We start from the raw sequence: 24,585 nt of genomic DNA, 5'->3' as shown, positions 1-24,585 counted from the left end.
TTTATGAATGACATCAATGAAAATATTTCTGGAAGCATGAATTGTTTTGCTGACGATGTAAAAGTTATGGGGATTGTCGAAAATGAAGAACAAGTAAAACAGCTGCAAGAGGATTTAGATCATATTACTAAGTGGGCAGATAAATGGGGTATGGCAGTTAATGTAGGGAAATGTCAAGTGCTACACTTAGATCATGGAAATAAGCGTATGAGATATCATTTACAGGGTTCAGTCATAAATCAGGCAGAAAATGTTATGGATTTGGGTGTCTTTATAAATCAGGACTTCAAGTTTAGTCAACAGTGCAGTATTGCTAGTAACAAAGCCAACAAAATGCTTGGGTTCATCAAGAGATCTATTTCAAACAAATCTAAGAAAGTTCTTCTGCCTTTATATAGGAGTTTAGTAAGACCTCATTTGGAGTATGCTGTTCAGTTTTGGTCGCCTTATCTGAAGAAAGATATTTTCGTATTGGAAAGGGTTCAAAGAAGGGTAACTAAATTAGTAAGGGGACTCTCAGATTTAGATTATGATACCAGACTTAATAGGCTTAACATGTATAGCCTGGAGCAAAGGAGAGTCAGAGGGGACATGATTCAGTTATTTAAATTTATCAAAATGAAAGATGTAAATGGATTAAATTTTTGCGGGGAAAGCAGGACAAGGGGTCATTGTTTTAAGCTATTTAAATCTCAGGCTAACTTGGAAATCAGGAAAAACTACTACTTTAGCAGGGTCGTGGGCACTTGGAATAGCTTACCGGAAGAGGCGGTAATGAGCAAGGGAGTGGATAGCTTTAAGAGGGCCATTGATCTTCATTGGGGACTAATTAATTGACTAGGACCAGCCTAGCTGGGCCCAGAGCCTGTTGCTGGTCGTCACATTTGTATTTGTAAAAGTTAGGTGTCATTGGTACCTAAATTTTCTGTTTCAGTTACTGAAATGTTCTGCTTAGGCATAATTTTAAAATAATTCAGGCATCTTGAGCAAAGTTTTCTGCATACAATATAAAACTAGTAAAATGTCACGAATAGTTATACAGTGAAACCTCCCTTAACGGACACTCCTGAATAACGGACACCTCTAATTACCGGACATTTTGCAAGTCCCAGTCCCTCAATATAGGTCATTCTATGTAATTCACTCTGAATAACGGACAGTTATTTCACAAAAAATTTCCCTTGCGATCGCAGCACTTCCGTTTTTTTTTTCTTTTCACAGAATATCTTAGTGACTGCTTGCATTACAAAGCTTTTCATCCTCCACAACTGATATTCTCCCCCCCCCCCGTCATTTCCTTATCACTGTTTCTTGGAATTAAAAGGGTGGTAATGGGCAGAGGCAGCGATTGGGGCTTAAAAGTTGGGGGCAGAAAAGAACTAAAAGGCATGGTACTTTTTGCGGGCAGCAAAAAATGAAAAAGAAAATAAAAGTCATAATTTTGTAACGGCTAGTTTTGAGAGTATTGAAGCAGATAAGTGAAAACTGATGTCAGTCTAACAATTAACGTAAGTTTTTCTTAAGATTTTAATGAATTTTATACACAATAACTATTCAAAAGTTACGATAAAAAAGAGGAAATTGGACGCTTTTTCTAACTGGGGCTCTCAGGAGATGCAATTGAGCAGACCGGCGCCGGTAGTAGTTGGCTTTATAGCGCCGTGGTTTCGTTGGATTGTTTAATTTTTAGACATGAAAAAGATTTGCCCATATTCAAGGTCATATTGCCAACTGTCAATCATGCATCATGCAATAGTGATACTCGAGATAAAATAAATTAATTAACCATAAAAAGTGTGGGGGGGGGGGGGGGATTGCTCCGCCGAATCGCCGCCGTTGGTAATGCAAAAAAGAGATGTCAAACTGTTTTAACTATTTACTTTAATTGATTAAATGCTTTTTAAGACAAATGTGTGCTGTCAGTATACCTTTATTAAGAAAAAACAGATTAATTACACTTGACGTAAAATGTAGTAAACCTTTTGCAATTGTTTCGATTGTGTTCTAAAAAGGGAACAACAGCCCATTTTGAGAAAGGTAAATTAAGTAGTTCCTCCTAATAGCGAACACCTCCCAATAACGGACAAAACTTCTAGTCCCTTGACTGACTGCTATTAGGAGGTTTCACTGTAGTTAGAAATTACGATTGTCAAAGTGATCTTTTGATAGCCTCAAAAGTGATAAAGTGGAAATTAAAGCATGGTTTTCAAACTAAAGTTTTTATTTGGAAAATACTGCTAACAACCACTTATTTCAAACCCTGTATTCACCTCATTGCAAGCAACAGCTGCTTTCTGTTAACTATTCCAAATGCAGAAAACCCTGTTGAAGTTGTAATTTTTTTTTTCTAATTATACAGATTTTACTCACACATGCAAAAGAAAAAGCTGTAACTTTCTTGATGTTATAAGTTATAAAAACATCATGAAATATATACTTCAGTAAGTAACAAGTTCTTTGCTTTCCATTACATTATTCATGACATTATGTTATCAATGAACACTTTAGATTTTATTAGAATTCGTTGAATGGTCAATGATAAGGTCGGCTTCAGAAATTTTTCAAGGAAGAGGCGATTAGTTTTTTTAACTTTATCTCTTACTACACATCTGATTTAGTGGAGTCTCAAAAATCTGAGGTAGTTGGCGCTCACCTTACCTCAAATTACTGAAAACTCGGATTATCCGGAAAATTCTACCAGATTTAAAATTTACACTACTCAAAAGAGATAAAGAGGAGCACCTTTTGCTTCCTTATATAAAGAAAAAGAACTATTGATTTCACAAAAAATTTATCACTCAAGCTTCAACATAAATTTTCTTATGCATTTATGTGTGCAAGGCAACCAAAACATAACTAACTTCTCAGTATATTTATATTATTTACTGTACTTAGTTAATAAGTTTTACAGCATCAAAAGATTTCTATTTTCAGATTTTAATGAAAATCAGATTTTTAGCTACTAAAGAAATATAAAACTTAAAGTATAAATGATGCTCCCCGGATTAAGCATAATCTCAAACTTCGAGACTCTACTGTACTTGGGAAAGAGGGAAAGGGCTGCCACATCATCTTTATTAATGCAACTAAAATATAGTAGTTTAGCCAAGGAGCGGGAGGCAGTAAGCCCCCAAACTTATCGCTTTCCTTTTCAGTTGCCAAAAGTATTCCAAAATCGCATTCTTAGAACTTTAATTTGGTTTTACTTCACGGGGATGTCCCCTTCCTCCACATCATCAAGTGGTCAAAAGACACTTTAGATTACTTTTTTTTTTTTTTTCGAAACTGCAGTTTCTAAAAATTACTGGAAAGAAAGGCTCTAAACTCCATCCCTTCCCTCACGTTACCTACTATGGTTTATTATCATGTCTTTATGACTGAAATTCTGAAAAATCTCCGGGGAAGGGCTCCAAACCTCTCCTACTGCATATATCACCAAAGATTGTCTAAAATTGTTTTTTTGAAACTTCAATTTTGTTGAAAAGTTTGTGGAGTGAATTTCATCAAACCCCATTCCTTCCCCTGATTCATCAAAAGATAGCCTGCACTAGCGTTTTTAGGACTTCAAGTCTGAAACTTTGCCAATGTAGAGTTCCTAAAGGAATGATCGCTCCTCCCTTGTATCCCTAGCTGATTAGGACATACTGAGTATTTTCAGTTGACCATGGAAATGGGTATTAGGAATAAATTTTTTTAATTCTGAGCACCATTGGAGTTAACCCTGTGTTTTGCTTGTGTTTTAAAAGGGGAATCGGCCACATATATTAGACTGATAATTTCTCTGTTAATCTTTCATTATTTCTCATTGTGTACTCATGTTGTTTATCTGCTCTTTTGCAGTCCAGAACAAATGGACAAGTGCAAATCTCTCCCAACATCTGATGCAGAGGCCTCATCTTCTACTCGACAGGTAAACAACTTTTTCTATCAACCTTCAGGAGGGGAAAAACCTTTTTAAAAATATTAGATTCTTAATATAATGGGATCCATGTAAAATAAATAGTTGTTACTTAGTTTTAACTAAGTACCAACTAACTACACCACGATGAACCCTTGGTTGTGCCAAAATATTGACTAAGATGAAATCTAAAATGCATTTCTTCAATTATCTTAAGAACTCATTTCTGCAGATGCAGCCCTTTACACCACTCTTTTGGCTACAAAAGCATTCTTATTGTGCTCCAGAATAGCAGTTTGCCTTCAGGCAAAAAACTATGAATCTGTTGACTTTGTTTAAATTTGCTCTCTTGATATTGAAGGATTCTGGACATTTCAAATTTAATGAGGAGGAACATGTAAAACTGTTATTTTAGTCTAATTGAGATATAATTCAAAAGATTGTAGTTAAAGCGTTGTTTTATAGTAAATGTCCAATGCGTTATGTTTTCATTTGATTACTGTTGTGATGAATTAAACTTTAATTTAATTAATAGGGTGGTGTGATTTGTATCTTTAGTTAACCCCCTTCAGCACCAAGTAAGTACATGCCCACTTTGCTCAAAATTTTAAAATTTATATCAGTATTAAACAATGGCTATTGATGGACTATAATACTTCAGCATATTGTATGAGTAATAATAGTCCAAGTTTTGCTAAGAATAGTAATATTTCAAAGCTAATAAATTAGCAAAGTGTGGTGCGTAGAGTAGCAAACTATCAATTTGAAATTCATTTTTCTATTTTATGAATCATCTTAAACTAAGTGATGAAAAAATCCTATTATAAACAATAACAAGTTTATTAACAATTAACAATTCTATAAATTAAAATCAAAGAAAAAGTTACTAACTCAAAGCTATATTTAAAATTACACTTCATCTAAAACAATTTCTAAATTCAATTTTATTTCTAGTTACTAACAGAGCTAGATAATGTAGGCGCACGCCATGCGCGGATACATCCGCTGACGTGTGGATACATTCGCCACGGAGTTGCACGTCGTCCGATAATCGTAAAAGTTCTTAAATAAAAGATAAAGATTAGATCAATTTGAAACGAAAAAGAAGTAAAGACAATATCTTTACTTCTAATTCGTTTTTAATTAAAATTGATATTATTTATTTAGATTGTAAAAATTATTAAAAGATGTATATAGTACAACCGCGCGTTCAGTGGATGTATTCGCTGCTGTGCGGATACATTCGCTGCGTGCTCGCGCACCTCGCGATAATCGTTTAAATTCTTACTGCTTATTTCTAATTTGTTTTTAAACTGATATTTTTAATTAATTTGTAAAAAATACTAATAAATAGTATGTACGCAAGCGCGTAAGGCGAATATATTCGCTGCTGTGCAGATACATTCGTTGCGAGCACACGCATCTCGGGACAATCATTCAGGTTCTCTTTCTTTACTTCTAATTTGTTTAAAATTAACATTGCTAATGTAAAACGTAGTATTCATAGCTAGATACATGGGTGCAAGACCTTCCGTCTCAGGACGGATTTCCGTCTTGACAAAATTTCCGAGACGGAGGTCGGGAGGGAAAGAAATTCAATGACTTTCTTTTAATTTTTAATGAAAAAAGAAAAATTGAGTGTTTGAAAAATATGCTTTAATATTACTGGACCGTTCCATAACCACGAATTTACATCGACATTCTCTCGGTTTTCCGCCATGTGCTTGTTTTGTTTGCAACGTGCTTTTGGAGGAGTGGCTTTTCGGCTCGCGCCGTTTGACTTTTTTTAGGTATAGCTTTGTTATTTCCAACTCACTGCACTGCAGGCCGAGGAGTTGCTCGCTATTCTCCCTGATTTTTCGAAGCAATCGGCTCTAATTGAAAATTTAGCCTTTTCTCATGCTATTTTCGATCATCCTTTCGTTTTTTTCATTTGTATTTTTTTTTTTTGCAAACTTTACACGCATAAATGAAAATTATGTACGCTCTTAAAATGTCTTAAGAGTTGAATCTGCATCACCGTTTGAGAGTGATTGCTGACAAGATGAAATATTTTCGCCTCAGCAAAGGGCGTCCACATACCAGGTAAAACAGAAACTATCAAGGATTTTGAAGATTTTAATGAAAATGGGAATTTTGGAAATAATTGGGGGGGGGGGGATTTCAAGCTGATTGGAAACACCGATGGGCAAACCGTTCCTGCATTTTTGACAAAGACTTGAGGTATCACTAAATTCTAATGTCGTTGAATCGAACACTCGCTAGAATGGAAATATGGGTGTGGGGGGGGGGAGAGAAAGGAAAGGAGAAAAATAACGGCAGCGCACGAGTTTGCGAAAAAACGCTGCTCTTGCAAAGAGGGTAATCTGTGCGCAAATTAACCCACGATACTGAGGTCTTAAAACGTTGATATCTTGGACAGTCTAAGGAGGGGGGGGGGGGTGTTACTCACGGGTTACAGTATAAAATATCGAAAAACTGAATTGAAAATATTTTTGAAGCTAGGAGTGGTTTGATATTTCTCCACTGCAAACTCTTAAAAATTTAAAAGTCAAAAAGTTTTAAGCTGTCTCTAATGATGTAAAAGTGGGTTTTAAAAAAGAATCGAAGACTGGAGTCTTAAAAACACTAATTTAGGCGATCTTTGGTGAATTTATGAGAGATGGTTTTGGTGTTCTAACATGAAAATGTTTTGTAGCTGATGTATTAAAAACTATTTGAGGCTATACTTAAATGACTTAAGTTAAAGGGCATTTGCGACCCTCTCCCGAAAAGTGTTTGTAATTGAAGTCTTAAATCTTTTAGGCTGTCTTTGGCAATGTCAAGAGGGAGGGAGGGGGCTCTCTTTAGGCGAAATTCCGAAACTGGAGTCTTAAAAGCGCAACTTTGGACCGTCTTGGGGTTCGGGGTTCTCCTTTCCCAAAAAATATTCAAAGCTGAAGCATTCAGAACTCAACTTTAGGTAATCTTTGGAAGACTTAAGAAGAGGGAATTCGAAGGCTTTCTCTCAATACGTTTTAGAATTTAAATTCTTAAATCTTCGGTGATGAAAAGGGGAAACCGCAAATTTAAGTAAAATTTAGTGAACTTAGAGGAAAGAGTTCGGGGGGGGAGGGGTCTCTCTCCCCGAAGTATTGAAATGCTATTTTGGCTATTTTTGAGTGAGTTAAGAGTTAGGGAATTCAGGGGTCTTTCTCGAAACATTTTCGAAATTGAAGTCTTAAAACTTTGGGTTGTCTTCGGCGATGTGTGGAAGGGAGGTGCTCTCTCAATAGAAAAATAAATCTTAAACAAAAACTTACACTGTGTTTAGTAAACACAATGAAAGGGAGGCGGGGTATTCCGCACCCCCAGCCCGAAATATTTTAGTTTCTGAAATTTTAAGAGCTTTGTTTTTGGGCTATCTTTGGATGACTTAAGGGAGAAGAGTGTAGGAAGATTTTTTCAAAAAGTTTCCAAAATTAAGTATTAAAATTTTTAGGCTATCATAAGTCATGTTTATAGGTAAGAGGGGTACTATTCCTATAAAGCAATTTAGAAACTGAAGCTTTAAAAATTGAAATTTTGGATATTTGTGGTGAACTCAGAGGAAGGGGTTCGGGAGTTCTCCGAAAATTCTTTGATGCTGAAATATTTAAAGCGCCACTTTTGGCTATATTTGAGTGACTTAAGAGGGATGTGATTCGGGAACCCTGCCTGGAGTTAGGATTCAGTTCCCCTATTTCTTTTTTTAATTAATGAATGTTGGAATGGTACCCTGTTTAAAAAATATATTTACTTCACTGAAGCGATTTTTTATTGCTAATTTCACCACCTGCTACCTTATAAAAGAATTCTTTTTCAAATGAAGACTGTGGTGGAATAGTGACAGTTCATTATCATTAGTCGGCCTTACCCTTCCCCCACCTTTCCTTCTTTTCTAGTTTGTTGGCGCTACCTTGGGTAGACTTTTGAATCAGAACTGATTTATGTTGCAAAAGTGAAAATCTTATGTCCTAAGCAATTTTATTGCTACAACAAAAATGTTTAGGATCGGCAAAAAACTAATGGTGGTGTGCTGCAAACGCTTTTACCCCTTACATTATCCAACATCGTCTAAAATTGAGTTTTTGAAACTTCAATTTCAAAATATTGCCGAAGGAGGGTTCCTGAACTCCATCCTTCAATAGTGCATTCAAAAAGCGTATAAACGTTATGAAATTTAAATTACAATTTCGTTTTTAAATCTTCGATTTTGGGAAAGCCCATAGCGTCCCCTCCCCCACCCCCTCTTTCTTTAATATTTTTTGAAGGTTGCCCAATATTGTGATTTTGGGACTATCAGTTTGAAATAATTGATGTAAGAGTCTCTGAACTCCTCCTTTCCCTGAACTTTACCAAAATGGCCTACCACAGCGTTTTTTGGACTTCAATTTGAAAAAATTTCTGGGAGAGAGCTCCCAGCCCCCCCCCCCCCTTATTGCCGGATTTTAGATTTTTTGGACTTACGATGTCAAAACACTTAAATATTACAATTTTAAGGCTTAAAATTTAAATCAAACAGATTGCAAAACTGACATTGTTAAAATCTGCAACATTTATACATACAAATTTTCCCTTAAACCCGCATGCGGGCGGTGGGGGGGGGGGGCTGAAAATATTTTCCGTCTTGAACACATCACCAAACTTGCACCCATGGCTAGATAATATAGACTGCTAAAAGAAGCTTAGTTTTAAAACTTTGAAATTTAGCTTAGGTCTTTGCATACATAGGCTCACATAATTGGCATGAAAATTAGTTCCTTGTAACCTCAAAGCATATACCTGCAAGTATTTATTTCTTATGATTATTTTTTTTTTTTTTTGGAATCCGGATACTCCCCCCCCCCTGTTTTTTTTTAATGTGATAGACAATGATTAGCTTGCAGATACTTTTGAGTTTTGTGTGCAGATACTTTATACTTTTATCTGACTCTGGTTACTAATTCCAATTTACTATTACTAAAGATCGTATCGAAAAAGATTCCATGATCTGCATTCCTAGATACTAACATCAATTCAAGATATTCAACAAATATAAATTCAGATAATGTTGATGATTCAATCATATCATATCTATTGGCAATCAAAAACTAAGTCTCAATTAATACATCCTAAAAAAATATGAATGGGGAACTCGATGGGCTTGATAATACCAGATAGTTGAAAACCCCTACTGCAATATAACAATAGGCAAAATAAAACCAAACACGAGAAAGAGAAAAAAGCTGTAGTCTCTATAAATACTGCGTACCTGATTAGCATAACTGTGTCGTCACATGTCTGCCACATGCAGAAAGAGACGTGTGCAAATCATTCGAGAACTTCATAGAACACGATAGAACAATCATAATGTCATCTTCTCTTCCGATGCCAGATGGCGAAAGGAAAAATTCCCAGTTTGTTTTCCTTCATACCCGAAGTTGTTTTATCGCAAGATTGATTAGCAAAGTGAATTCATTAGGTTAGCATTACACCGCGAACATTCACAGTAAGTTTACTTTTACATGATTATAGTTGTTTGTAAATTATGAGACACATAAGATAAATTTTCTGATAATATATTTAGGATAAACTTATGTTTATCAACTATCTTGAAAATTTGTCAATAAATTAATAAAATTAATTGCTTGCTTTCATGGATACATGATTGAAAGCATGATAAGCATTGAATTTTACCTGTGCACTGTATATTTTTTTTAAATACTTGCAGATAGTTTGGAGTTATGCGCGCAGATACTTTATATTTTTATCTTACTATGCATGCCACTTGTCACACAATTCTTAGATCTTTTATGCATGGTGTTTGAGTGATTTTTACTTACAGTAAGTAAATTTGCACCATATTCTGAGGGGTGCAAAATTATGCAAGAGGCAGTACACACGGATTGAAAAGAGGATGAACTATTTCTAAAGCGTACATTGTCCTTCCTTTAAAAAGAAAAATAATTGAAGTAAGCAAGCATGTCATTCTATTGTCTAAGAGATGAATATAGCAACTTGTGCAGGACCGCGACGTGCAATCTTTCGCACTGAAATCACATGATGCTAATTAATTTGTACATTAGCCTTTTTCTTCTTCATGTGGAGCCGTGAATGCTGTTTCGGAGCTGAGCATATGAGGCGCGAGAAATTTTCTATTCTCCATATTGGATCTTGAGGAGAATATGCTGTACTATAATACGCAATATATCTTTTCGTGATTTTTAATTATTGCTCGCGGAAATTCGACTATTTCATTTTGTAATACATAAAAAATATTTTAAGCACATTTGCGTATATTTTACTTGTGTGTAATATTTGTATATTGTAGACATCAATTTTGGCTAACTTTTTAGTTCCAAAAAGTAACGACTGGACCATAATTACTCTCGATTCCTCTCCCCCTCTTTTTTCTTTAACTATTTGTGTGTCAGAAAAAGAGCTTTGGACAATGTATTTGTTTTAGATATCATATTCAATGACTTCCGTATTTTAGAATTATTGGTTTTACCGGAAGGTTTTTCAGTTTCAGATTTTAAGGTGGGATGTCCTCTATACTTCAATTTAGAAATATAATGAGTACCCTGTGGTCATATTTTAACAGGCATAAAAGTTTGATTCGTTACTCATCAATTAGGGATTAGAGATATATTTAGAGCAGCATTAAATAACTTTGATATTTAAAACATTTTCTTTTTCAAAAACGCATTAGCATATCAGAGGAGCTACTGAACTCAAAATAAGTTCGAGATATGAAGTGAAAACGTGCACTGTAATCCAAAATTAAATACACATTTTTACACTTTTTTTAAATAAATTAAATGCCAAACGTATTTTTTCCTATGTCATATTGGTCTACAAAACGTCAATCCAGCTGTTAATTATATTTTCGCCAAAAGGTACTGCATAAAGGCGCTCAAAAGACATTTGCACGACAGTGCTAATCAGGCTTGGCGCGGGCCTGGACGTGTGTTCTTATTTTCTCGATATAGCGATATGTGCTTTCACTAAAGTTTAGTTGCCTTCTCATTTGCATAACATAGCAATGCACTTTGTTCTTTTATGGTTAATATAATGGAGTACCAGGCGCGCTTTTTGTTGGTGTAAATCTTAAGTTGCAATTTTGACTAAAAATTTGTTTTTCGCTGCTACAGGGTGAGGTCCTTGACTGCATAGGAGAGTCGAGATTTCCCTGCAAGAACTTCATTTCCTTACTTGGCCAAGACTTGCTTCCAGTCAACACTTTCACACAGACCTTCCTACAGAGCATCCTGCTGAGTGTGGACAGTACTGATCCAGGTTCGTCTTCCCATAGTCCATTAGGGTGGTTCAAAAATACATGTAAAAAAAATGTTTCTCCTAGATACCAAAACACCTCTCAATATTTTTAGACCTGTGAATAGCAATATACTGGAAGAATTTTAGCTTCCTATTTCAACTGAAAGAGGGTGCTTAACCCCCTCCCCCAAACTTCATCAGTATGGGGAGGGGGGTTAAAAAAATGCATTGAAATGAAAAAACAACGCTACATATTATAATATACACGAGTATTATGCATAAACATCGCAATAAAAAAATTATTTACAAAAAAACAGCATGGAAAATTAAAATATTTCTAAATTTGTGACTTTTCTATGCTTGACTAATGTTAAATTGAGGGATCATTAAGCACTGTGTTAAAGTTTGAGTAAGAAGCTAAAACTTTTACAGCATAATAATATTAGAAAATCTAAAAAAATTAGGGGGTATCCTGGACTCTAGCTGAAAAAAAGTTTTTTTAAGCCACCCTAAGGTCTATACATGTATCATGCACTAAAAAAGTTAAGGGGGGGGGGCAGTTTATGTGGGCCATGCCTTTAAAAATGATCTTGTAAAAATTAAACAATTGAATTTCAACATCATTGATTATTAAATGACCATCCTCCTTCGTATTCTAAGCTCCATTTTAATTTGTATGAATTGTAGTATTGTGTGAAAGATGTAAAACACACACTTATTAAGTTAATTTTTTTTTTCTTTAAACACGTTGAATCTGTCAAATTTATCTTTTTTGGCAGATTTGTTATTTTTGAGCTTTGAAAAATGGAAGGGCAAAGCCCTCCTCCTTACGAGCCGGCTACGCAATTGTCTCCTCATTAATTCATTGTAGTGTTGGTGGAAAAATTAATATTTGACAAAAGATGTGATGAATGAAAGTTTAACCTAAAGTTTAGGTCAGGGCTGCCAATCGCACTTTCCTCCCCCCCCCCCTATTGTGAAGCCTGAGTGTTGTATATGTGTGCATATTTGCTTAAGTTAAAACTAAAATGTGAGAAATTGTATCACACTCAAAGTATAGTTCTAAAACTTGCTGAAATGGCTTTTAATTAGAGAAGAACTAAATAGTGAAGTGAAAAATTTATGTAACTTGTTGTTCTTTTTATTTCATAGTGGTTGCCAATGCTTGGATGGAAACACTTTTAGATGTGATAGATTTGCTACCCAAGGAAGTGATAAAAGGAGAGGTGAGTCTAATGTTTTGTGAAATGAATTTTCTTTTTTCCTTTGGCAGCTTGACTCTTGATCCTACGCCGGGGTCATCTTTTTTCACCGAAACACTATAGTTTGGGCAAACCTAACTTGACATCATTCATAATAGTGTGATCATGCGCTTCATAACTTTCACTATGTTGCCAAGTTACTTTTGCCCCAGCTTTAGAAGTTAACATTGATTTTTGTCCTGGTTGGCATCGTTTTTGATGAGGGGATAATTTAAAATCAGCTTAAAGCAATTTTTTACACCATTCGCTCAAAACGTTTCTTAAATTATAAAAAATTATATTTTGCATTAAAAGTGTTATTTCTTCTAACCAGTGCCTGAAGTTTGTAGTTTAGATGAAAAGTTCTTTATACAAAATATCACTTTAATGTTGCTGAAATTTTAATAATCAAGCACAATTCCACAGCACCCAATTGCAAAGGAATTTTTATTCTGGGTGTTTTGAAAATCATCCAATTTTACCAAAGGACATACGTATTTTAGATATTCTCAGGATTTTTGTTTGAAATTTTTCCCCATCATTTTTTTAAACAAAAAAAATCATTTGGAGGCTTGTTTTTTATTATAAGAACCTAAAAACATTTGTTTATATTCAAGCTGTGGAAATATTTGCTTTGTATGCCTGAGGTCATGGTTTCGATTCCTGCAATGGATCGCCTTTGGTGTTTGTTTCTTCTCTCGTTTTACCCTGTTTTTAAACAAAGAAGTGTACTGTGTGCTGTTTTATCGGTATTCCACCCTCCACTTGAGGTAATGACACTCCTCTTTCCCTCAGCTGTAGGGTACACAGCAAACAAACAGGTGCTAATCTTAATTTAATTGTAGTTTTCTGAGATATTTTGAAAATTTGAGTTTTCTTCTGATCTTGAAATGATTTTCTTGGTTGAATCACCTTTCTCTTACAATCATAAAATACAAAAAAAGGTAATTTTTAGAAATATTTTATGCATTTTTATTGTATCATTTATTTTAATTCCCATAACTAGGAGCATTAAAATTCTAACTGAAAGTATGGTAAGGTGGTCTAAATGCATACATGTAAAAGAGTGTTCTCCGAGCATTATGTGAATGCTGATTTCAAGAAACTTCCGCCATACATTGATTATGTTAGGTAAATGTCCAGTAATAATTTCTAAAACTAGAGCTCAGTTTTCTCTTACATAAATAAAGTGCAATCAGTGATAAAGTAAATGCCTTGTAAAGAGCTCTGATGTAAAGTTTGAGATTATTAGTTTTGTTTTATCAAACAACTGAAGTTGGCAAAAAAAAAAAAAAAAAGTTTCTATTTAGTAATAGTTGTTAACAACATATAGTATTTCTTTATTTAGAAAACATATTTAAAGTAATGTGGGTTTTTCATTTGAAATTAATGAGGAAAGTACAAAAAGTTTGATTTGTGTTCTCACAAAAGCATTTTCATCATTTCTTTATTACCTTACTTTGTCCATACCTGTATGTTCATTTTTGTTTACTTCTAGATTCTATCTCTGGCTGTGAACAAAGGTCAGATGTCCCAGCCTGTGCCTTCTCGTCTTCTCTGCTGCAAGTTGTTGGGCAAGATGTGTGAGAAGTTTGATGCTTATGTGTTAGTATTTTTCTTTTTTTTTTTTTTTACCTTGTCTTGTCACTTTTTATGTGCTTGTGAGTCCAAATAGAGTTGCTGAATCAACAGAAAAAAGTAGAGCTGAAATCTTACTATGCGCTGGCCTTTCAGGAAGTCAAACTGTCTGGAAAACTTACATGTGGGAAAGTTGAATTTTTTTCGCCCTATTTATATTACTATTGCTCCCACTTAAACCAACATGGTGTATGCAGAACCGCTGTTACACATTCCAAAACCAAAAGCAGTCACCTTACCTTATCTGCTTTCACATGGCATTCTTGTAGACACACACATTCTATTGTTTTACTAATAATATGGATTTACTTGCCACCTGCTTTCAACTTGTGTTTTTCCGAGTTTCTACCCAGAATGCAGTTTGCAAACTGGTTTACACCACTTATTGAAGTTACTTAAGCCGTTTTTCATATGTGAAGAGGGACATTTGCAGCTTCTTTTTTTGCAAGCAAGAGTGGGTTCTTTTAAAAGCAGAGAGAGCTTTAATGAAAGCCAAGCTTTTAAAAAGAGATGAGTTATTTTCCAACTGTGTAGTTAGAAAGCTTGGCTACAGAGCTCAAGATTCCAAATTTTGGACCTTTTTTATAAATCAAGTATCTTTAAAAAGTTATCGGTTTTGTAAGTACACCTAATTTGCATGATTTAATAATGTTTCCAAGTTGTAAATGGAAGGCTTCTCACAAGTTAAGGGACCTCTGTTGTAATGCTGTTTTTTTTTTTGCTGATAATTAAATCTGCTTGGGCTAAGGTGTGTTATACTAAATAAAGTTGGGATGATAATTTCAAACGTTTTAAGTATTAATGCTCTGTTTTGACATTCAAATGAATGCTGATGTTAAGTATCAAGAGTTAACTGGCAAAAAAAAAAAAATTATCTGTAAAATGTGGGGGGGGGGGGTCAGTACCCGTAAAAGGTGCTAACTTTTTTTTTTTTTTACAAAAAAAATTTAAACAGTGTTTCAGTTTGTCAAAGGTAGATACAGCTTCTGGTTTTTGTGTGGGCATTTATGACCTAAATATGAACACAAACATAGGGGTTTAGAGGGGGGGGGCAAATGTTTCATACTTGTGAAAAAATGGCTGCTCTTTCTTTTTTTTTTCAATACTGCTTTTATTATTATATTTAAAATAATAATAATAAAGTGCTTGTTCACTTTTGTTCTCATCTAGGATCAAGAAAGAAGTGCTTCCTGTTGTCTTGTCCCTCTGCCAAGATGTAGATTTCGAGGTCCGAGGCTCAATGTGCGAGCGACTCGATATCATTGCTCAAGGCTTGGGGTGAGTGACTATCCATGCTTTCCATTGTTCTCTGCATTCTTCCAAAACATTTTTTCGTTCTTTAGTTCTGTGGAATTTTTTTGCTCCCTGTGCAAACGGAATATATTCTATGATTAAATGAGATAGTTATATTTATTTATTCTATTTGAAAAAACTGAAGAATATAAATATGAATGTGATAGCCGAGAGATATATAGTTCAAACTCGATAAAAAGTCCCCAGTCTGAGGACTGACACTCAAGTTATGAGGCCTGACTGATCATCATTCTGTGCTCAAAATTTTAGAGTATTTTCATGATAAAAATTTATTTTCCTCAAAAGTCCTGAATCTTTATCAAAATGCATCTATTCTTGTTATATCCTGCAGATTAGAAACCACAAAAAATTCTATTCTCCCTGAACTTGTAGAGCTGGCAAATGACGAGGAGAACTTTGTGCGTCTCACAGCTATCGAGACTGTGGTGCGGATGGTGCCCTTCTTGGATGATGGTGAGTTCCAGAGCCCTTCAGGATTATGATTGAAAGCATTAATCACGTGTACTGATGTTGTATATTTGCATGATGTCAATGTGCAAAAGGCATCAGTGCCAAAGTATTGATGCTTTTATTTTCCTTGGTAGTTTGGGATTGATATTTTTTGGAGCATTGAATTGTACCTTTTGGGTGCAGTGTACTTAGTAACAGACAAAAAGCATAACATGGAAATTAAAAAAGGCTTTTTAAGAGAAATTGTTAGGCAAAACCAAAAATATGTGTAGAATTACAACCATTTTAGAAGACTTGCCCTCCACTCCACCCCCAGCACTAACCCTAAAAAACCTTAGCTAGATCTCTGGGAGAAAGTAAGATTTGGCTCAGACAACACATAATTGCTGACAGCACCAGTTTAATGTTTAATTACATTTAAATGCATGATATATTTTTAAGTTCCAATTACTCTGTCAATTTAAAATGTGTTTGTACAGAAGATGCTATACTGAATTGCATTATTAAAAATTCTAATTAACATTTTAAAGTCTGGTTTTCCTTGAATTCTTAGAAAGAGGTCATGGTTTTTACCGACCCTGCATTAAAAGCATTTACAAAGAAAAAGGTGTCAGAAAAAATTACCCATTTGTATTTTAAAGTTAACAAAGCGGAATGAATAGCTAATTGGGAGTGCTACTGTCCTCTATTGTATTTCCTCTTTTTACAGACACCTGCACACAAATCATTATTCCACTGATGAAAAAATTTTGTGAGAATGCCTTGCAGTTAAAAGATTCCACTCTCCCAGTCATCACAAAGCAGTCTGGTCAACTTTGTCATGGATTATGGGGTGAGCCATTGAACTGGATTATTTTCATTTAATTTTCTTTGAACTCTTTTTCTGCAAAACTTGTACCACTCCTTGTGGTATGTATAAAATTGCCTTTTATTTAACCTTTGTGCTGTTGTACTGTCACAACTGCTGTACCAGGAAAAAATGTTTTCTTCCTGCTCTGCTTAGTATGTACAGTGTTTCTAAGAACGATTTTTCTCTTTTGTGATACCAGTAGCATTGCTAAAATAGAAGGGAAACCGTGTACTGACACTTTTATTCTGTGTGATTTCCAGCATGTTGTAGTACTGAAGATTGGTAGAAAATATATCAATTGTCACATTGAATATTGAAAAAAATATCAGCTACATACCAGTGCAAACCTGGTAGTATTTGTCTAGGAAAAGTAAGACAAAATTCAAATCATGAAGAAAAAATCAGAATATTTTACTTTTAAAATATTCCTCACTGCACTTACTTATCATCTGATTCAAATTCTTGTTGTGCTCTTAATTACCATTGAGGAAATTACCCTCAACTATTAATAAATTAAGATAGGAAAGTTCAAGATAAAATAATATCAATAAATGTTAATTTGATTTTTATAAGTGCAAAATAAATAAACTTATAGTAAAAATATTTGGGGCAAAAAAAACTTCAAAAATTTCAGTTTAAATAATGTATTTGTTACTGTAATTTTCCCAAGATAATACAAATATTTAGCTAAAGAAATTTTCTGGCATTTACATACATAGCCAAATCAATTGTTTAATAAATGAAAACATCAGCACTTGTTATTATTATACTATATCTTCAACATCAGTTTGTCACAGATTTATTGCATTCAAAAGATTCAATGTGTTAAAAATAGCATTTGACAAAAGCCAACCCCTTTAGCTTCAAAGTTAATGGAAAGTGGCTTCTGTTAGATGCCTTTTAATCCTATTCATAAGACAGCTTCTTTTGTACTGCTGAGGTTTTTGTTAGTATGAAACACCTGTCATTCAGCAGTTCTCTTTGATACTTGTGCAAAAGAAAATTTGAATTTCAATGGAAATAATAACTGAAAAGTTAAATTTTCAGATGGTTGTTAATAATGCATCATTAAAAATCTTGGTAACAATTTATCCTTTCTCGGAATGTTTCAGCAAATTAACTTTCTAATTTTGTAGCCAACTTCAGCCAAGAACAGAAAGATTGGTTCCTGGGGTTCTTCCGAGGGTCTGCAAAATTGGGCCTTTCTAGTCAAGAAGCAAATACAGATTTCACTCCAGTGAGTGTTTCTTAAAATTCTTTGCAATTTTTACTTTTTTCAAAAAAATATTCTTTTGTCTACCATTAGAAAGGTAAAACAGATGACATTCTGTAACATACATCTTTTTTAGTACTAAAATGAAACATTCACAAAAATAAGTCCATAACAAAAGGCAAAATGGCAGAATTGGATAGTTCAACTGTATACTTTTTTTTAAAAGCTAAAATCTATAGCAAGTGCACCTTATGTTTTATCCTATTTTACCAACAAAAAGTTTTGTAGTAGTTTCAGCTGATTTTAAGAAACAAATTACAACATAGTCATTTACTGGGGAAAGGTATGATGTTTTTTGTACTTCAATTGTAATTTTTCCTTAAAATTTACTCCAAGTCAGTGAGGAGTTTTTTTTTTTTTTTTTCCCCCCCCCCCTTCCCAAAAGTGTTTGAAGTAATACATGATAATAGATTATAAAATTCCAACTTAAAAACGAGAATGGTCAATTTCCCACTCTATGTGACATAAACTTTCAATTAATGCTGTTTTTTAAATGCTTATGCAGATGTATGTATTTTGCTAGTTAGTTTTTATAGTAGGGTAATTGGCATGTGTGGATTTCTCTATTTTGTGTCATGCTGTTTTAGCTTTATCTTCTTAAATTCTTATACCATTATCTTTTTCTTCAACCATTTGTAGACAAATTTAACCATAGACTTTTACTGTCATAGTGAAATCCTAAATGCAATGGTGAATTCTTTACATTATTTTCTTCAAGTAGGTGCAAAACATCAAAGAAAGTAGCTAGATCTACTATGTCAGTTTGCAACTTACATATATTTGCTTATCCATAGTTATACACTTAATAGAGAAGCAGATACTTGTTATCACATTATGCACATTTAATTACAAAAAGTTACCGAAAAATTTGTTTCAAACTTGCATTTATTTGTGTAAAAAATACCAATATCCACTATTAAGTTACAAATAGCGCAATGTATAAAAATACATAGGTATCCACGCAAAAACAAAGCAAGCAAGGCAGTTTAATTACATCAAGAAATATTCCCAGTGCTCACAAATGTCAAAGTGACCTTGAGTGAGAGGTGTGAATCGCTTGTTACGTGTTGATTTATTATAAGACACATTTGTTGCAAATCATATTTATAGTTGTTTTCATTTACTATTTAATAGCACAGAGTTTGTTTATGTATGGTCTCTTGAATATTTTTAAATTGTAAAGTTGTCAAGTCTACTTATTATAATTATTGTGAGTTAAAATATGTGATTTTAATTACTTAGTAATGCTGCTTAAATCACAAAAAAATAGATCATAAATATTTTCACTCCTTTTTAAGCTTGTAGTGAATTGATGTACATGAGATAAAACTATGGCGAATTGGCTTTTAACCTGCATGAGTACTTTCGTGAAAATCACCATGTTTTGAAAATAGTTATTTCTTGGCTAACTGTAAGGTAATTAATATGGTTTTCATCAACAGAAAGTGTTTCTTATTGCTTCCAGGTGTGGAAAATGTTCCTAGTGTATCCTTCTTAAATCTCCATTCATGTTTCATGATCTTTATTTTCTCATTTTGTTTTTCTTCAGATGCCTGATCTGTTACCTGAAGTTGACCACAAAGATCGTTATCGAGAGTGCAGGTCTGCTTGTGCTTACAATTTTCCGGTGAGTACATCTGTCACTTTTATGAGCCAAAAGTTTCTAATGGCCGGGGGTGCCTAGCTAGAGGGATCATGGTGCAGACTGTGCCATTGATATTTTTAAAGGGGTTTTAGGAGGGTTTTTTTTTTTTTTTTTTTTTGAGGGGGGGAGCGATGTTGTTGCTCTTTAGGGGTGTAGGCACCCCTGCTTATGGCTGTAAATCAAAATTGAAAAATTTAATGGCATGTCTCTGTACCTGATGGCTGACTCAAAATTAACAAAAAAAGACTAATGATATTGTTCTCAGTGTATGAAATTTATGAATAATAATATGTATTTTTTTATTATGAATATAAAATAGGGCTTTTTACCCTCAAGTAGTTATTTTCTCATGATTTTTACTCTTGACTGAAATTCTCTTCCTTAGGCAATGGTCCTCTTTGTGGGAGCGGAGAGCTTTGAGAAGGAACTGTACCCGTGTTTTAAAGAGCTGTGTGCAGATCCCTTTCCCAATGTCAGGCGCACCATGGCATGCAGTTTTTATGAAGTGAGTGGAAGTTTGTGATGACTTTATTGAGCTAAATATCTTGATATACAAAAGGTAATAAAAAGATAAATGGTAACAAGCTTTACTTTGGATGCTTTTGAATAACCATTTGGTATTATAATAGCTGCATTTAGTGCACTAGCATTTATTGGGCCCAGGCAAGAAATGAATGTCTGGTGTCCTAAAAATTTGAAACTGACTAATTTAAAATTAATACATTCAAAAGATATGCAAGTTTTCTTATTTCATTGTTTTAGAATTGTATATCTAAGCATTAACATGTTTGCTAAAGGGTCACTAAACTTGAACATATAATTTTAAATAAGTGTTTTAAACTTTAAAATGTACGCTTTAAAAAAAGAAAAATCTTTATTTTTACACAAGTTTTTGCTCTTTTTTTATCACTTAAAAATGCCTATTTATTGATCATATTTCAAATTTTAGTGTAGAGAAAGAATATAAGGAAAAAACTATTTCTTTTTTTAAATCATTTATGTATGTCCAGATAGGGCTTTAGATTTAAGAGGCAGATTTACACCTCCCATTCATCAGCGCAGAAGGTATGCCTGCCATGCAACTAATGAGATAATTTAGTTAAAAATAAATATTATTTTACAAGTCACACCCAAAAACTGTTTGACCTTGAGTGCATGGATCCAGGAGCTCCCAAACAAGGCAGTTTTTTGCTTTCCACAATCAAGTTCGACTGAATCTGGCAGACTGCACTGAATGTCAGTCATTTAGTGGACAACACTTATGGCGAACATGTAAAACTGGCAAGAAATTTACCCAGATTGTTGCACTTTTGACATTGTGTGCAAGAACTGTGTTTGTGGTAAGTAGTTGCTGAATGAGAAGAATATGCAAAATCAAATATCAGGTGTTGCTAATGGGTTAAGTATTTTGGTTTTGCTTGTAAGAGATAGCTAATTCATGATTTCTGCTTTTTTCTGTAAATAAAAAAAAAGCTGTGTTGCCATAAATTGAAATGAGTACTTCAGGAAGCTGCAATATCAAGTCTTTAAGCAATAAGCAATATAAAGTCATGAGAGAAATATAGGAAAACAATGCTTCCCGAATGAGGTTTTTTTTTTTTTTTTTAAATTCTAAGTTGGAAGTGAAATACTCAGATCTGATATGAAATGTGAAGTAGTGTCCTTATAAGTTTTTCTCTACTATTTAGATCTGCAGATTACTTGGTCCCAGTTCCTCACTCCTGCATTCAGAGCTGGTCCTCTTGCTACGAGACGATTCCATTGAGGTGACATTCTACTTGCTAATATTTATTCACTTTCCTATATGTGCATATATTTGAATTTTAAAGAAACTTATGTTTTTTATGGATCACAACAATGACTAAATATGTATTGCTGTTCTTTTGCTAGTGCTTAAGACATATTGTAATTTGTCACCATGGCTGTAGATTTCAAAACTGAATATTGAGCATATCAACAAACAATAACCTTCAAATGTTATCCTTGGTTCCTTTTTTTTTCACATCCTTATGTATAGACTCCCTTCTGCTTGGCTGTTAACTACTCTATGGTTAAAAAAAATTTGCCCCAAAAATAAATTGTAACCCTAACTGCCATAATTTATTGATTTATATTTTGTAGCTATTGTGGCAAGTGTAAAGTGAGCATACTGTTATCGGATATTGTTATGTAATTGCTTGTGCATTCCTATTTCTTTATTTATTTGAGTCAAAACCACTCAACTACATGCTCTGCCTTGTCTTTTCAAACATCGACTACAATGACATCTGTTTTCAGGTGTTGAAAGGACTGGTTCCAAGGCTCATGGAGATTCTAAAAGCTGTCTGTGTCGACTCCGAAAATCGTCCGCTGTGTGATGTACGTTGAGTGTTACTCTCTTATGTACTCTTATTATGTAGTATTCACAGCACCCAAAGTTAAACAGTTCAAAAGCAATATTACAACCCAAATTCAAATTAATAGAATACTTTACACTTTAAGGGGAAAAGTTTATTCTAACCAAATATAAGTGCAAATTAGGTATTTAAATAAACATACCACCTTTCTTAGACCTTAAAGTGTACATAGCATTTAAAATACACTGAATATAAAATAATCTAGGACAAAATAATCCAAAGTTTTCTAGTGATGAGGGTTTACATTGATTCAAAAAATTAGAACATTAAAAAAAGGGGGGAAACTATTTTCAAAAGGAACAATATCAAAACTTGAATGCGTCATTTTTTTTTTGCTAGAATAGAAAGGGAGAGAGAGAGAGCAGCTTTGTTCCTTTTAGACATAGATTTCATCAGCTGTTTACATTCAAGGCTACTGATACTTTTTCCATATCCTCTTCAATAAGGCAACGAGTTCAATTTTGTTGGTGGCACTAGGTCTTAAACCGCTTTCTTTGGATTTAATGGTACCACAAATTCTTGATCGTATTGACATCGGTTGCTTGACCAGTTTAATACTGGTATTCCTCTTTCTGTTTAAAACGTATGAGTCGATTTAGAGATATGACACAGAGTAGAATCTTGCTGAAAGATAAAATGTCTCATGAATGTCACTGCTGTGCCTCAGATGAAGTATCATGCAGTATTATTGATAAACAGCAAAAGTCACACATTGTTTTATTTTAAGATACATACTATTTTCTAATTCCATCAGCCCTCATGCACCCACATACCACCATAAAGGGTGTCTCAAATTTGAGAGAACGTCTTACGTAAGATTTCTCATACGCTTTATATTTTAAATGCCAAATCTATGAGTTCTCTTTGCTCCAGGAGGGTCGTGCACGTTTCTGCTTCATGTTTATCTTTGTTCTTACTTTGTAGATCTGCAATTAATTGGAACTGCAGTTTATGCAACCGTCCACGTGTAGTTGGCGTGGACACGATAAGTATAGATTCAGGGCCGCGTCGTCCCTATGTGCAAGAGTTAAAAAGGCGCCAAGCTCTATCAATCAAAAATTCTCCAAATGGGGAGGGGGGATCTCCTAGCAAAAAAATAAAATTAAGCTTTTCATTTCATTTAATAGTGGTGGTGAAGTTACACTGCTCATTAATATGAGCAATCCTCCTAGCTGCGTATCTAAAAGGAAAAAAATATTGCCGTGTTGTGTCTAAACATCCTTTACAGTGAAGTAACATGATGCTACTTAATGAATACTTTTGCATTTTTTCTTCATGTTTGGAGCCTTGAATGCTATTTCGGTATGTCTATAACTTCACAAGGTTGAGCATACGATGCGCAAGAAATTTGCTATTCCCCATTTTAGTTCTTACAGTGAGTATGTTGTATTATAATTTGTGCATTATGTCTTTTTGTGATTTTTAACTATTATTCGTGGTAATTTAACTGTAACGTATTTTTTTTAGGTTATCATACATAAAAAATGCGGTAAGCACATTTGCATATCATTTACTAGTGCATAACACACATATATTGTAGACAATAATTAAAGTTAATTTTTTAGTTCCAAAAAGAGTAACAACTTGACCATAATTACTCGATTCCCCCACCTCCTTTTTCTTCAACTATTTGTGTATTAAGTTAAAGAAAGAGCTTTAGACAATGTGTTTGTTACAGATATTAAATTCAATGCGTTTTTTAACGATTCTGTTATTTAGAATTTTTTGTTTTACTGACAAGTTTTAGATTTTAAGGTAGAATATCCTTTACAATATTATCCTTCAATTTTGAAACATAATCAGTACCCTCCTGTTTCATGGTGCAACTAGCGGGGGGGTTCACAGGGCACACCTCTGGTTGCTCCAGCGAGTGCCCCTTCCCTCCAGAATGCTGAGTTGAATGTTTTTCAAAAATATTCTTTATTATTGAAGAGAGAGAGAGTGGGGAAAAAAATGCGTCTTTGGAAAATAAATTGATTTTAATAAGAAAAGTATAATGATGTTGAGGTAAAATTTTAATTTTTTCTATTAATGAAAACTTTGAATTAAAAGTTTTCAAATGTTACAGCTAACTAGTTAGTTACTCGTCTCCTTCCATCCTATTTCTTTTCTTTTTTCTTTTTTACTTTTCTTTTTGTAGTTCGTCTGAAAACAGAAAAGTCCTAAAATGCCACTCTTCCAAATATTCCCCACTTCCCCCGACAAAAGCATTACACAGCGTTTCAAATTTCGTTTTCAGATCTCAATTTCGCAAAATTTCCAGGGAAAGCCCCTGAATACTAAACAACATCACTTGAAACTGCGTTCGAAAATCACCTAATATTGCGCTTTTGGAGCTTCAGTTTCGAAAGAATGCCAGTCCTAATGTTACCAAATATGGTCTTACAATCGCGTTTTTAAAATTTTCATTTCAGAAAATATTTGGACAAAGGAAACTGAACCGCAGTCCTTTAATATCACCAAAAAATAGGTTTTTTAAGTATGACTTACGAACAACTTAAGAGGAATAGCCTCTGCCTCTTCTCCCCTAATATCATAGAAAATTGCTTAAGTTTTTAGGACTTGAATTTTGAAACATTTTGCAGGAGGGAGCTTCGGAATC

At 34.0% G+C, this 24,585-nt stretch overlaps 1 protein-coding gene across 1 annotated transcript in view; it reads left to right on the top strand.

The window, feature by feature from the left end:
- The first annotated feature begins 3,850 nt into the window (after nucleotides 1–3,850).
- LOC129216693 (serine/threonine-protein phosphatase 4 regulatory subunit 4-like) overlaps nucleotides 3,851–24,585 on the top strand; it is a 40,735-nt gene continuing 20,000 nt past the window's right edge. The window contains exons 1-12 of the mRNA XM_054850909.1: nucleotides 3,851–3,910; nucleotides 11,053–11,197; nucleotides 12,329–12,402; nucleotides 13,916–14,022; nucleotides 15,226–15,333; nucleotides 15,701–15,822; nucleotides 16,529–16,651; nucleotides 17,806–17,906; nucleotides 19,492–19,569; nucleotides 19,973–20,092; nucleotides 21,276–21,353; nucleotides 21,865–21,925. Of these exons, the coding sequence (XP_054706884.1) occupies nucleotides 3,851–3,910; nucleotides 11,053–11,197; nucleotides 12,329–12,402; nucleotides 13,916–14,022; nucleotides 15,226–15,333; nucleotides 15,701–15,822; nucleotides 16,529–16,651; nucleotides 17,806–17,906; nucleotides 19,492–19,569; nucleotides 19,973–20,092; nucleotides 21,276–21,353; nucleotides 21,865–21,925 (1,177 nt within the window). The remainder of the gene's footprint in view (nucleotides 3,911–11,052; nucleotides 11,198–12,328; nucleotides 12,403–13,915; nucleotides 14,023–15,225; nucleotides 15,334–15,700; nucleotides 15,823–16,528; nucleotides 16,652–17,805; nucleotides 17,907–19,491; nucleotides 19,570–19,972; nucleotides 20,093–21,275; nucleotides 21,354–21,864; nucleotides 21,926–24,585) is intronic.

The sequence above is a fragment of the Uloborus diversus genome, chromosome 2 (assembly GCF_026930045.1).
Source record: "Uloborus diversus isolate 005 chromosome 2, Udiv.v.3.1, whole genome shotgun sequence".
Taxonomy (NCBI): Eukaryota; Metazoa; Arthropoda; class Arachnida; order Araneae; family Uloboridae; genus Uloborus; species Uloborus diversus.
Note: the sequence above shows the minus strand (reverse complement) of the source record. Positions and strands in the feature narration are given on the sequence as shown.